The 14,001-nt window shown below is 40.4% G+C and overlaps 1 protein-coding gene across 1 annotated transcript in view; it reads right to left on the minus strand.

Annotated features, from left to right (window-relative positions):
* Positions 1–14,001, minus strand: part of CNTNAP2 (contactin associated protein 2) — a 1,911,935-nt gene that overhangs the window by 619,161 nt on the left and 1,278,773 nt on the right. The window contains exon 13 of the mRNA XM_045864107.3: positions 10,700–10,900. Coding sequence (XP_045720063.1) covers positions 10,700–10,900 — 201 coding nt within the window. The remainder of the gene's footprint in view (positions 1–10,699; positions 10,901–14,001) is intronic.

Here is a 14,001-nt window from a genome sequence, read left to right on the forward strand (position 1 = left end):
AATCACAGTCTGGCTGGACAGAATGCAGAGTAGGCTGTTTTGTTCTAGTTATTTCCCCATGTTCCTTCTGGCCTTGTCCTCCTGTCCCTGGCTCTTGCCCACCCAACCTCCATTGCCTGCCTGTGAAGTTCCCTCCTTCCTGTTACCCAGCATGGAACCATCTCCCCTTGTCCATTCTCCCTCCAACTTACAAGCCTAAAACTGAGAGTTGTTTTATTTTTTTGACAGAAAACAATTCCCTACCCTAAGAGAATAAATTCCTCTCTGCTGGGTGACTTTATGTCTGTGTGTTAGGGCCACCCTTCAGGCACTGCCCAGCTAGAGGCAGACCTGGCCGTCTCTGCCCTTGCCCATTCTAGCAGGGTCTCTGAGCAATCTATCAACAGCAAATTAATAAGTAAGAATGCAGTGCTGGGCATGGCATGTGTGTTAGGCTTAAGTGTGTGAGTTTCTTCTGAAAAGAAAAAAGAGTCAACATTTTGTTTTCATATCTCACATCTGAAAAGTGGATAACCTTTTGCAACATTTTTCTATTTCATCAATTACAATTCACCTGTGCTATTTGAAATACCTTGATATTAAAACATGAAAGTCAAGTGCTCTATAGAAAGAGAGGCATGTTCTTATTTCTTTCACATCAAATGTTTTTCAATATGGTTCCAAACAAATTGTCATCTAAACCGTATTTTTTAATATACTTGTCAGGGCCAAATCGAGGATATTGGGGAAAAAAAAAGCAGAATTTCAAAATGAAGCATTTGCAGCTCTCATAAATGTCCCTTTTGGCCTCCTGCTTAACAAAAATGCTTCAACCTTCTGCTTTAATTGTACTAAAAGCACATCCTAATTTTGCACTTTAGGAAAAATTAAAAATTTCCCCAATTAGCTTATTAGGTGGTCCCTAATAAGCCTTTCTTTCTTTTGCTCTCTTTCCTTCTCTCTCTCTCTCCCCACTCTCCTCTGGTTTTTTTTGTTTGTTTGTTTTTGTTTTTAACATTTTGGTAGAAAATACATGTGAGTCTAGAAGCACAAAAGCCTAGATTTTAATCTTGGTTTAGACTCTTAGCACCATTTTTACTCTTTTCCTTTGGTGAATTAACCCTTCCAAAAGTCTATGTTTCTTCAGGTATAAAATGGAAATAATAATATATAATTTACAAAGTTTTGGGGATGGACGGAATGAGCCAATATATGTAAATGTCCATGGTAAGCATTTAATAAACACTAATGCCATTTTTCCTCCTTTCATCATAATCTAATTTAGAGATTTTATAATATTATTTATCTAAGAGGACAATACATTTAGCCTGAATTTCAGATCCAGTACCAAGAGGCGGGGGGGGGGGGGGGGAACAAAAGAGTTATTTTCTTTAAGAGAATTTAAGATACAGAATGAAGGTCAAATGGCTATGGCATTTCTACTGGACTAACAGTCTGCAACATTATTCACTCTCCTATAAAAACTACCCCGTCACTCGGTTTGGGTAAATCACAGGCAAACAGGATAATAGAATCCAGCTGCCTTTTTGGAGACTCAGTATTTTAGAGAAGTTCTGTCATTCACTGGTGGGAAATAACAAAACTTGAAAGACAAACTTGTGTATTATTTCATTCTTATCCATTCTTAAAAAAAAAGTGAGTTCTTTAACTTTCTCTGAGCTTCTGTAACATTACTTTTAGTTTGCATGGCAATGGGATTTGATTCAATTATAAAAGAAAAAACACAGAAACACTGCAAAGTAATGTGGATGGAGTGAGGGAGCTGCAGCTTTCCTAAGGTTACAGGTCTGGGGTATACTTACTTGGATCAATGGAAATATTTTCCTTTAGGAGGAGCTCTGAGCCAACAATGAGTGAATCCTGCCAGGTCCCTGGTGGACACAGGCTATCTTGGCTAAAATATGGAATAAAGGCATCCACAATTTTTTTTTTTTTTGAAACAACACAGAGAAAAGGAAAATCTTTGTTTCTGACTTTTTGAGTAAAGTTGATCTACTTGATTCATTCAAATTATCATTGCTCTAACCATATAAAATGATATTTTATTTGGCAATGTGATACCAGGTTCACATGTACCCTCATCATAAATGGAGAGATGGGAGAATAAAAGGTCCCCCAACACCTCTAACATGTTGCTCTCACCTGTCTATGCTGACAGAGAGAGCTCCATGTTCGACAGTTGAGGGAATAAATCATTGTTACTCTAGAAATGGATTTCTCACTTGTTCATTTTAAAACAATAATCTCTGCTGACTATGATGATCAGTTTAGTGTGCAAACTTAGCTGGGCTACAGTGCCCACTCAACCAAACATAAATCAAGGTGTTGCTATGCAGGTATTTTGTAGATGTCGGTAAATCCATTATCGGTTGACTTTCAGTAAGAGAGATTAGGCCACATGAGCTGGATGGATCTGATTCAATCAGCTGAAAGGATGAAAGGACTTGGTCTTCCAAGGAGAAGATACTCTACCCATGGGCAGCAGCTTTCTTCTCATTCCTGAGTGCCTGTCTGCCTCAAGTTTGGACTTGCCAAGCCAGGTCCCACTACTGAGTAAGCCAATTCCTTGCAATGAATTTCTAAATATATATATTCTTACTGGTTTTATTTCTCCAGTTGAACCTGGACTGGTACACTGGCCCATGGAACTCAAAACCCCTCTCTCCTCCCATTCCTAAGCTTTCCCAAATAGCTCCTGATCTTTCCTCCTGTACAAAATACACACACCGATGTTTTTAGGAATTGTTACGAGTTCTAAATTTATTCAATCTTTTATCCAAGATGTACCAGTAAAATCCCTTCAGAAAATAAATAACTTTATTTTCATTATAAAAAAGTTTCTATATCTTAAGGCAAATGCTGTTTAAAAACTATTCTTTGCCCACCTTGTATTCTCATAGTACCTAGCAGAGTATTCTGTATTCAACAAATCTTTGCTCAATGTTTCTTAATAAAACTAGATATTTGCAAGGGATTTTTATAGTAAAATTCTTTTTTTTCAGTATCCTATTGAGGAGAGAGGTATTTTTAAACATAATTTACACAAAGTAATCAATTAGGTTTATCTTCATTTTATGATGTCATTGAAATGGATAATTTTAAAGATGATATGCAAACAAAAAATGTTGATGATTTAAGTATATGAGAAGATACTTGCCAAATTCTACAGTGTGATATAGGATTGCTTCAAAGTGTCCCTTCATTCCTATTTCAGTCATTTAAAAATAAAGGAAGCTATGCACAGGCACTCACAAAATAAAATGGCAGAAATAACAAGTCTTCATCAAGTTCTAGAAGGTCAATCTTTTTCAAAGTCACACCTCAAAGCTCAAGAGGTTGGCACCTTGAAATGCAGTACGCTTAGTAGAGGTCAGTCAAGCTGTCCTCAGTAAATTTGCCCTTAAGATTAATTTATTAATCAGAAATATTGGACTTGACCAAAAGTCACTTGGCAAAGAGCTTTTTTTTTTTTTTTAAAGATCTTATTTATTTATTTGAGAGAGAGAATGAGAGAGAGAGAGAGAGCACATGAGAGGGGGGAGGGTCAGAGGGAGAAGCAGACCCCCCGCTGAGCAGGGAGCCCGATGCGGGACTTGATCCTGGGACTCCAGGATCATGACCTGAGCCGAAGGCAGTCGCTTAACCAACTGAGCCACCCAGGCACCCGCAAAGAGCATTTCTAATCAGAGACAAAAAGTAAAAGGCAGGAAGGAAAACGTTCTTTCATGGTGGTTGAAGAGATGGGATGGGTAGATCCCATGCTACGGTTTGCTCTAGCCTCACTTTGGGGGGGGGGGGAGGCCTGACCTCGCCACATGTTCACGCTTTCCTCAGTAAGTCAGCACGCAAGGCTTATGAGAAGCTAGATTTGCATTTGAACCCCGCTTTCTCACTTCCAGCTACAGTGACCTTTGGTGAGTTTATTAACTTCTCTGAGCCCTACTTTGCAAAGTGGAGATAATAAAAGTTAGTTCACATAACTCTGAGAGTTAAAGGAGATAAAATGTCAAGAATGGTGTTGGTCAATAGAATTTAATGAAAATCTCTACTCTTTCCTTTATCTCCCTTCTCAGAGCAGGTATTCTCTTTTTTTTTTTTTCCCCAAGGCAAATTCCATATTGTTTTGTCTTTCCTGGGGCCCTGTCATTTCTTTTTGTTTTACATCTTAGCCTCTTCCTCTCCACTGCCTCCTCCATTTATAAACTTACTCATAACTCCCTCATTTTTAAAAATATAAAAAATTCCCAAACCCTCGCTTTGGTTCTGTCTTGTGACTAAGCAGCAAATCTGTATTTAGCCATCCCTCCTTACCATGGAACTTCTTGAAAACCTTCACTTGCTGTTCCCCTTTTCTATTCATTCTTCAGTGGCTCTACGCACCAGACCCCACCGACAGGAAACTCCAGTGGTCTCCCAACAGCCAAAGCCAAGACCTGGCTTCCCCCATATGATGTCTCACCACTGACCACACCTCAATTTTCTTTTGTTCATTTTTTTTTTTTTTACTTGTTTGCTTATTGTTAAACACTCCTTTCCTTTAACTTCCTGATTATTAGGATTTCCTAATTTGACTCTCTTCCTACTGCTCTGATCATCACTTTTGGGTCTTGTTAGTTAGCTGCAACCTCTCCTTCAATTGCCTTTTCAAATTAGTGTTTTCTTACCTTCAATGTTCTCTCCTTGCTCTTCCCATGACCTCACTGAGTCATCTGATGAAGGCATTACAACTGCTCAGAGTCATGCACTTTATCTTTACTCCTAGGTACAGGGGAAGATGGTCTTTTCCCCTCTCCTAAAATTACTCTGCAGATAAGCAATCATGACTCATGTTGATTCTACTACCTATACACTTGAAAGAAAGTCTTCCCTCTTAAGGCCCAGGGAGCGGCTCAGACATCCAGTCTTGTCCATACTGCGGTGGCCCTGCACAGGATGTTCTCTTCCTACAAACCCAGCTCTCCCTCCATTCTGTTCTCCAAATAACAGCTGGGATCTCCCACTTAAAACCACTCCCTTTGCCCTTTGAGTGGAATCCTTAAGGTCATGCAAGACTCCTTTGTCTCCTTTCTGTCTCTCACCTGCAAAGTCTCTACTCCAGCCATTCTGACCTCTCTCATTTCCTCCCAAGTACGTGTCCCCTGACCTCCATCTCTGAATCAGTGCACATTCTGACATCTCTAATCTAGAATTCCCTCTGCCATTTTTTTTTTTTTACTTAACTCGTATGAATCCACATGTCAGCTTACATGTCACAATTCCTGATACACAAGAAACAATAAATATTTGTATACTGATTATCTCAGCCATTATTCCAGTTGAGGCTTTCATCAATTCTATCCATATTGCTGAAATAGCCTCTATTTTCCCTGTGATCATTCTGTCTCTTTTCACCACAGCGCCCTCTATGGAGAGCCCTCTAGCTGCCTGGGTGTGGAATATTATATTTAATCCTCTAATTTTCCCTTTTAGTTATTTCTACCTCTTTGCTCACTCCATTTAACTGAGTCTTCCAGTATTAGTATAATTATTTAACACAAAAATTAATTAGACAAATTATTAATCTTTTGATTAATATACTGATGGGACACAATGAAAATGCTAATCTTTAGCTACCATTAAGCAATGTTTTTACCTATGTTTCAAGAGGTAAACATCATGCTTTCTTAAAATGCATAGGGCCAACTTGGAAAATTCACTTTCTTAATAACTTCACCAAAGTTTAGAAATTTTTTTCTAAAGATAGGTTATAACTTACAATACCAGAGTCATGTTTTCTTGTCTTTTGGATGCCACTAAATCACAGTTTAGTATCATCAAAGTATATTGAATTTTACACTGCTTACTTTACAGGCAAAAATTGTGAACATAATTCCTTTTCAATAGATACAAAATCTAATAGTAAACTACCCAAAAGGATGGATAATTTATATTGCTTCTTCCAACAAAAGAAGCAATAAAACTATGACTTATGAGAATAAGACTACATTGAGAAATTAAAAGAAATGAAACACTGGAAACCAATGAAAACAACACTAAATACAGTCAGAAAAACAGGAACCATATCAAGTTTACACCTCTACAGTTAAATAAATCTTTTTTTTTTTTACAGTTAAATAAATCTTGATAGGTATAAGGAATACTTCACCAAAAATAATCCTTATTTAGAAAGTATAATGTTTTATAAAATAATATATGACTCCAGTGCATCTAAGATATATAAATAAGCATTTTAAAGCAGGTTAATAGGTTGTGCCCAAATATAGGGAAATATTTTATTTAAAAGCATTAGGATTGCTAAGACGTTTCTCAAGTTGGATCTAATGAAACTTTCTCTTGGTATCTAATTTATCAAATCCAGGTTCTTAAAGTATTTATTTCAGAATTATATTTCATTATTTAGTGATTTTTGTCTTTCATAAGTTCAGATATTACTACATTTGCAGTTCTGGGGTTATAAATATAAAACATGTTAACATCCTTTTGGCTTTGGATACCCATTAATGGTTTCCTTTGTTTAGGGAGAATTTGTTCATTCCCAAATTGGTAGGCCTCCCTCCAAACTCTATGCCTCTTCCATGGAATAAAGTAACTTTGTCTTGTTTCTAGGTCTTTTACAGAGCTAAGAACAACTGAATTAATAAGTAACATGGCAAGAATAGACATGACCCTAACGAATGGCAAAATCATTACTTTAAAATTGATTCCATTTTTAAATTTTGTAGTAATAAAAAGAAGAGATAACATTACTACTCTTGTAAAGTTGTGAGAAACCAATAATGAGTAATTCTACATTTGTTGGCTAACGGTATGGCACAACCAAACATTTATCAAAACAAAAACGAGATCCATATGCATACAAAATCAACTCTTTATCATAAGCATCATTAGAAACTATAGAGCCCCAAATGAACTCTTGAGGGTAAGGCTCTTAAAATAAAGAATAACATTTTAAGTGCATAGCTATTACAAACTCATTTGATATTCATTTTAATTGCCATGACTATAATGAATATACTTTATATTCAAACAGATGTCCCAAGTACTGCAGAAGTTCCAATATAATTCAGTCTTAGTTAAGAACGAGTAAATGGATATTTAAAATTGAATGTTACCAGGAAGGAGAAAAAAAAAAAATCCCAATTACAGCAAACATTAGCTCCTTAAAACAACAAATTAAAGATTTTATTAAATTGTGTTCTTTCTTATTTGGACATACACAGAACACGATCATACAGAAACACTTGCTGTCAACTACTCCTTTTCCTTGCTTCAGCTGTTCTACAGATTAGCTAGCCTGGGAAACAGAAATTGGGAGCATGAAGAATGACTCAGAAGGGAAGGCTGCTGTATAACATTTAGAGACTTGTCTATGAAAAGGATTAATAAATACTACAATGCCAATCTAGGTTAGCTGAAGGAGCAGATGATTATGTATGCCATTTTCTTTTAATTGGCCAGACAAGTTCTAATATTCCCTTTAATCTTCTCCAACATGGAGAATTGAAATCTTAAAGTCTAATATGAGAGACCTTTACACCATAAATTAAAGATGGCGTTTCTTAGTGTTGGATCACAGAACTACCCACGGATGGTTTTTTAAAAGCAAACATTCCTGGGCCCCAACCAAGTTCTATCAAATGAGAGTTCCAAGAGTGTGGCCCTGGAATCAGCATTTTGACAAACTGAACTTGTTTAAAACAACTGCCTGAAGGTAGGACGAGGTAATACTTAAAATTATATATTCTCATTTCATTCCAATCAGCATTTATTAAGTACTAATCTTTTGTGAGTGAAAATTATATATATATATATATATATATATATATATATATATGTACATACAGGCAAGCAGCATATGATAAACTTATTTTCAAAGTACAATCTATGAAGTACAATAATCATCTACAAAGGTCCGGAAACACAATGTCTGGAATCACAAGAAAATAATCTGCTACTGTGCAGATTAACAATTAACTCTTGATTTTAATTTAGTATTTATTTCCCCTGAAAAGGCGTCTGGAGGTTGACAAAAAGTATGTTTAGCTTATTACTAGAAAATGTAACTGAAATAGTGTTTAAAAAATTTATCCTATTTTTCCTGATGTTTTAGAAACCCTCTGGTTTTGAAAAGGAGCATAGTAAGTGAGGCCTCTTAGCGGCTGCAGGGAGGAGACAGGGGGCTTCCGGGAGTGAAGAGGGAAGGAATGAAAAACAAGACCAGCACCAGAGGCAAACTCTCCTGCTTACTTCCAACCTAATTCTCCTAGCGCCCAAACTGTAAACTGAACTTATTTAAAAGTCACACTGTGTTTTGTAACCACCAGAGCAAAATTCAAAAAGCAAAAGTTGACTTTGGAGTCAAAGAGAAGAATGGAAGAAAATAAAGCTGATGGTACCAAGCCACTTGTCTGGTCAGCAGTTTGCCCCCATCCTCACCCACACCCACACCCCTCAGGATTGAAGACTGATTGACTGAGATCTTTGGAATGCACCTCAATAAGGAGCATTCACTCATGAAACTCAGCGCCGACAAGCTGATAGAAGTTGTTAATTGCACCCAGTGCCCTGTATTTTCTATCATCCTTGGTTGACTTTTCCCAGCACTGAAAACAGGATCTAGTAAAAAAGGCGATGGTAAGTGCAAGTGCAGGGAAGAACAGTTGGGCTGTAGGGACTTGGAAGGCTTCCCATGGCCCACAGCAGTGGTTTTCAAAGAGCGGTCTCTAAACCAGCAATGTTGTCATTGCCTGGGAACGCAGGTTATTAATGCACTCAGGCTGCTATAACAAAATACCACAGCCGGGGGGCTTAAACAACACACATTTGTTTTCTCACGGTTCTGGAGGCTGTAAGTCCAAGATCACGTTGCTAGACATCTTGGCTTCTGGGGAGGGCTCTCGTCATGGCTTGCAGATGGCTGCCTTCTCACTGTGTCCACGTGTGGGAGAGAGAAAGAACTCGCTTTCCCTCTTTTTATAAGGCCACCAATCTCACCAGCTTTATGAACTCATTTAACCTTAATTACCTACTAAAAGCCCTATCTCAAATTCAGTCACATTGGGGGTTAGGATTTCATCATACAAATTTTGGAAGGACACAATTCAGTCCATTGGACTCACTACATATGCAAATTCTTGAGCCCCACCTCAGCCCTAGTGAATCAGAAACTTGGGGACTGGGGCTCCGCAATTTGTGCGTTATTAATGTCCCAGGTTATTCCAATGCCTGCCGAAGTCTGAGAAGCACCAGCCTTCGGGGAAAAAAATCCCAGGTCCACAGTGGAACACTTAGTCCATGCACCCCCCAGCACACCCTTCCGCCCCCAGTTTCTCCCATGTGTTTTCCAACCTTATTTCTTCCTATTGTTACTGAACTCTGCTTTTGCTGAGCTACTTCTCACCATGACCTGACGGATCATTCACATTCTGTCTTCTGGACTTTTGCTTACCCTCTTTCAACATCCTCAAATCGTCTTTCTGCCTCTAAGCACCACCTCAGCAGAAGAACTAAGTGTCTGAACCAATCATGTCCACAATTTACAGATTTTACTTTCTTAGAGTCCATAGGTTATACTCATCTATAATTTCAGCACAAGTCTTTGCACATTAAAAAAACACTCAAATCTTTAAAATATTGTATATGTTTTTTATAACTCTTCTTTGTAAGTATTCCACACAATACTGCCTCCAATCCAACACTGATTTGGGGCAGCAAATAGCCCGTTGGTCTGTGATGTAGCACGATGGCACTTCTAAAGTTACTTAATATTAAGAATAATCAATACACTACTTGCTATTTGTGAAGTCCTTAAATGCATCAAACACTATAGTAAGCATTTGGTGCATGACCCTATGAAATTCTCACTCACCTGCAGTAGGCATTATGATCCCTATTTGAATGAAAAAGACATGGGATACTGAGGCTTAAGAGTTCAATTAATTCACCAAAGTCACACCTGGAGAGCGGCAAGGCTGAAAAATGTGAACATTTGTTTCTCTCAGAGCACATGCTTTATTTCTACTCTGTTATACTATAGACTGAGGGATTTAGTTTTCTGTCAACATCTTGAATCTGCTGCCAAGAACCCCAAAGCATATGGATCTCTTGGAAAAGATATTTCTAATGTATCCTTTGGAAACTCTTTATTTTCTATACCCCACCCCCCCCCACACACATCCTGAGGCATCGTTAAAAGGAAGCCATCATGAAAAAAAAAATTAGGTCGAACTTCTTGAGACAAACAGATACTGTTAAATGACTACAGACAATAAAGAGCTCTAAATTTTATCGCTATTCTACAAGTTATTTACCTCGGGCAGCCTTTAGAATGCTTTCAGCTTTACGTTAAAGACAGCTGAAGAACTCAGAAGGTATTACCTGGAAGTTCACAAGAGGCGCTGATACACTTTTGCCCAAAGCAATTACTGATAATTAAGCACCAGAAACACTCATACACACGTATATGCAGGTAAAATTGAAAAATCTGTAAGTTGAAAACAATGGAATTTTTTCCTGAAAATCGTACTTTTTCGGTTTCATTCCCCAGAAAACCAACCAAGGGAGGTTTTACTTTTTTCACAGCTGCCTGCACTTTGGAGACTTTGCTGTAAGATAAGAAGTCACACCTGTTGGATTGTTGAGACCATTCCCAGCACCAGCTGAGATGGTAATTAAAAGTAACACTCTATGCTCAGCCTACCTGGCGTGTTCAACAGCCTCGACATCTTGCAGAAATAGGAGACGAACTGCTCACAGTGCTCGGCGCTGCTGGTGACGGCGCTGATCTGGTCCATGGAGGCGCTGTACACGAGCTGCGTCACAGAGTACTTTTCTGGGCTGTAGCCCACCACTGTGGTCTGCATCTGCAAATTGTGAGACACTACGGTCCACACTTTGTCCTCTGTGGGGAGAAAAATACCATGATTAGGATGCAAGGACGTCTTTAAGTGGTAGAAAATAACTGAGCTGCACTTTCTCTGAACTGATGTACAACAAAGTTAAGGATCGCCATCCTTCAAGCTCTATCCTGCAGGTTCTCCTTATATAGACAAAGTAGAAAGAAATGCTTTTTATTAAGAAGAAATGCAAGGGGGCGCCTGGGTGGCTCAGTTGGTTAAGCGACAGCCTTCGGCTCAGGTCATGATCCTGGAGTCCCGGGATCGAGTCCCGCATTGGGCTCCCTGCTCAGCAGGGAGCCTGCTTCTCCCTCTGACCCTCTCCCCCTCATGTGCTCTCTCCCTCACTCTCTCTGTCTCAAATAAATAAAATCTTTAAAAAAAAAAAAGAAGAAATGCAAGGGACGCCTGGGTGGCTCAGTTAGGCTGCTGACTCTTGATTTTGGCTCGGGTCATGATCTCAGGGTCATGAGATGGAGCCCTGCATTGGGCTCTGTGCTCAGCAGGGAGTCTGCTTCAGGATTCTCTCTCTCCCCCTCTGCCTCTCCCCTGCTTGCTCACTCTCTCCCCCTCTCTCTCAAATAAATAAATGAATCTTTTAAAAAGAAACCCGAAAACTAAATACAAGATACCTCCTAAACACAGAAAACAGCTTGTCTGTGGTTGATGCTAATGTTCACGGTTCACGGCACTGAATGTGAGCTCATCATGTTCCCAGTCCTTCCTGACTCCCTGACCCATCACTCCTCTGGTACAACAGCATCTGCTCTTTCTTAGATGAACTGTGCTCTCTCAAGCCTCTGAATCTTTGTATATGCTGTTTGCTCTAATCAGAATATGCATCCTCATCTTGTCAACAAATGTCCCTTTCACCGTGACCTTTCAGGTAAAATTGGACCCTGCGTTCTCTGTTACTGAAATGCTCTATACATGGGCAACAATACAAATGAGTAATTACCTTGATGCTTTGGACCCTGAAAATTTCAATGTGTGAAAAGGAGAAGTGAAGGGGCGCCTGGGTGGCTCAGTTGGTTAAGTGACTGCCTTCGGCTCAGGTCATGATCCTGGAGTCCCAGGATCGAGTCCCGCATCAGGCTCCCTGCTCGGCAGGGAGTCTGCTTCTCCCTCTGACCCTCTTCCCTCTCATGCTCTCTGTCTCTCATTCTCTCTCTCTCAAGTAAATAAATAAAATCTTAAAAAAAAAAAGTGAATATAAGATTGATGAATATAAATTGTAACCCTACATACTCCTGAATTTGAATTAGAAATATCACTGGAACCCATAATTTTTCTTTTCTTTTTTTTTTTTTAAAGATTTTATTTATTTTTTTTGACAGAGAGAGACACAGAGAGAGAGGGAACACAAGCAGGGGGAGTGGGAGAGAGAGAAGCAGGCTTCCCACTGAGCAGGGAGCCCGATGCGGGGCTCGATCCCAGGACCCTGGGATCATGACCTGAGCCGAAGGCAGACGCTTAACCGACTGAGCCACCCAGGTGCCCCATAATTTTTCTTTTTTAAAAAATGTAGGCCTATGTCCTAGCTCTGTCCACTGGAAAAGGCCCCAAACAAGGACAACCTGTAGAACCAGATTGTCCTCACTCAATATGATTTTTCATTAAGAGGAAACTGGGCTGCCGGGTGAAGTGACTGATTTCAGGGCTGGAAATGCACAAAATAAGCCTGGAACATAATGTCACATAGAAACAAATAAGCTATTGGAAACAGAGGGCAGTTCGGAAACCCCCAGGAACAAAGAAGGATGATTTTTTAACATCAGTAAGCATCTCCTGCAATGGAATAAAATACATCAGGGATGTTTAATTGCAGGAGTTCATTAAAATAAAAAGAAATGTTCAGTCTTGGAAAATGCCAAGTAACTAACTCGTTATTTTGAATATTAGGAAATAAGCAAGAAGAATCCAGCATTTAGCCTACCTTTCCTGTAGGAACCGTCACAGAACTAACGCTCTCTGTATGGAAATATTCCAGCTCATAAATGAGGACTAAGTGATGGGATTACAGGACCATCATTTTGGAACTTCTAACAAGGGGGCTCTGAGCAATGGCTAATTCACGGCTGCTAATACAACCGCATGTCCAACCGGACGACATGTGCCTTCCGGTGGAAGTACACAACTCTGCCTGGGAAGCAGTGTGCGAAAAATCAAACACGAACTTCACCGAGCTCGCAGTCCTGACTACCAGCTTCAGGGAAACATGCACTGAAAACAATGTATGTTTGGGGGAGGGGAATATGCTAAATGACCCCAACGGGAGAGGTCAGCAGAATCCGTGCAATATGAAATTCTACCGATTATACAATCTAGTTTTTTCAACAAATTATAAATTACAAGGGAACAGAGAGAGAGCGCACTAGAGATTAAAAGAGACTTTCTGAACTTGCCCCTCAAGCAGTTTTCCTTCTTTCAGTAAAGGGCAACTCTATTCTTCCAGCTGCTCAGAACAAAGCCGGGGGGGGTGCCCACTACAGCCCCCCCCCCCCCCCCCCCACCTTTCTTCTACACTCATTTCCAACCGGTCCGTGAATCCTGTCTGCTCTACCTTCTCTGTTCAGGATCTGAGCACTCCTGACCCTCAGAGCCTCCCCGCCCCGCCCCTCGCTCTGGTCAAAGCCCCCACCTCCTCCTGCCCCCATCACACAAAACCTTGTAGCCACCCACCCCCCGCGCGCTCACACCTACCCTGCACACAGCAGCCAAGCTGAGCCTCTGCAGATATAAGCCACATTCGGACACTGTGCTCTAAGCCATCACGTGGCACAGCGTCTCATTCGGAGTGGAAGTCCAGTTGCTGGAAGGGCTGAAGGCCCTCTGTGGTCCCACTCCGCCTGCCGTGCCCCAGCCCCTCCTGCCCTCCTCATGCCCCTCTTGCTCCTCGGGCTCCAGCCACACCGACCCCTGCCTTCCTCAGACCCCTCAGGTAGCCCACCCGTGGAGCCTTTGCTCTCACTCTGTCCTTGGAGACCCGCAGCCCCACCCCCCATAGCTGCCTCGATGCCACTTTCCCTCTGCTCGCCCCTCCCCACCGCAGCTGCTTCCTATCTCCTCGACCGGCTCTGTTTTCTCCACAGTGTTTATCCCTCTG

The sequence above is a fragment of the Mirounga angustirostris genome, unplaced genomic scaffold (assembly GCF_029215605.1).
Source record: "Mirounga angustirostris isolate CCGP_5_RB_7025 unplaced genomic scaffold, mMirAng1.0.hap1 SCAF_12, whole genome shotgun sequence".
Lineage (NCBI taxonomy): Eukaryota > Metazoa > Chordata > Mammalia > Carnivora > Phocidae > Mirounga > Mirounga angustirostris.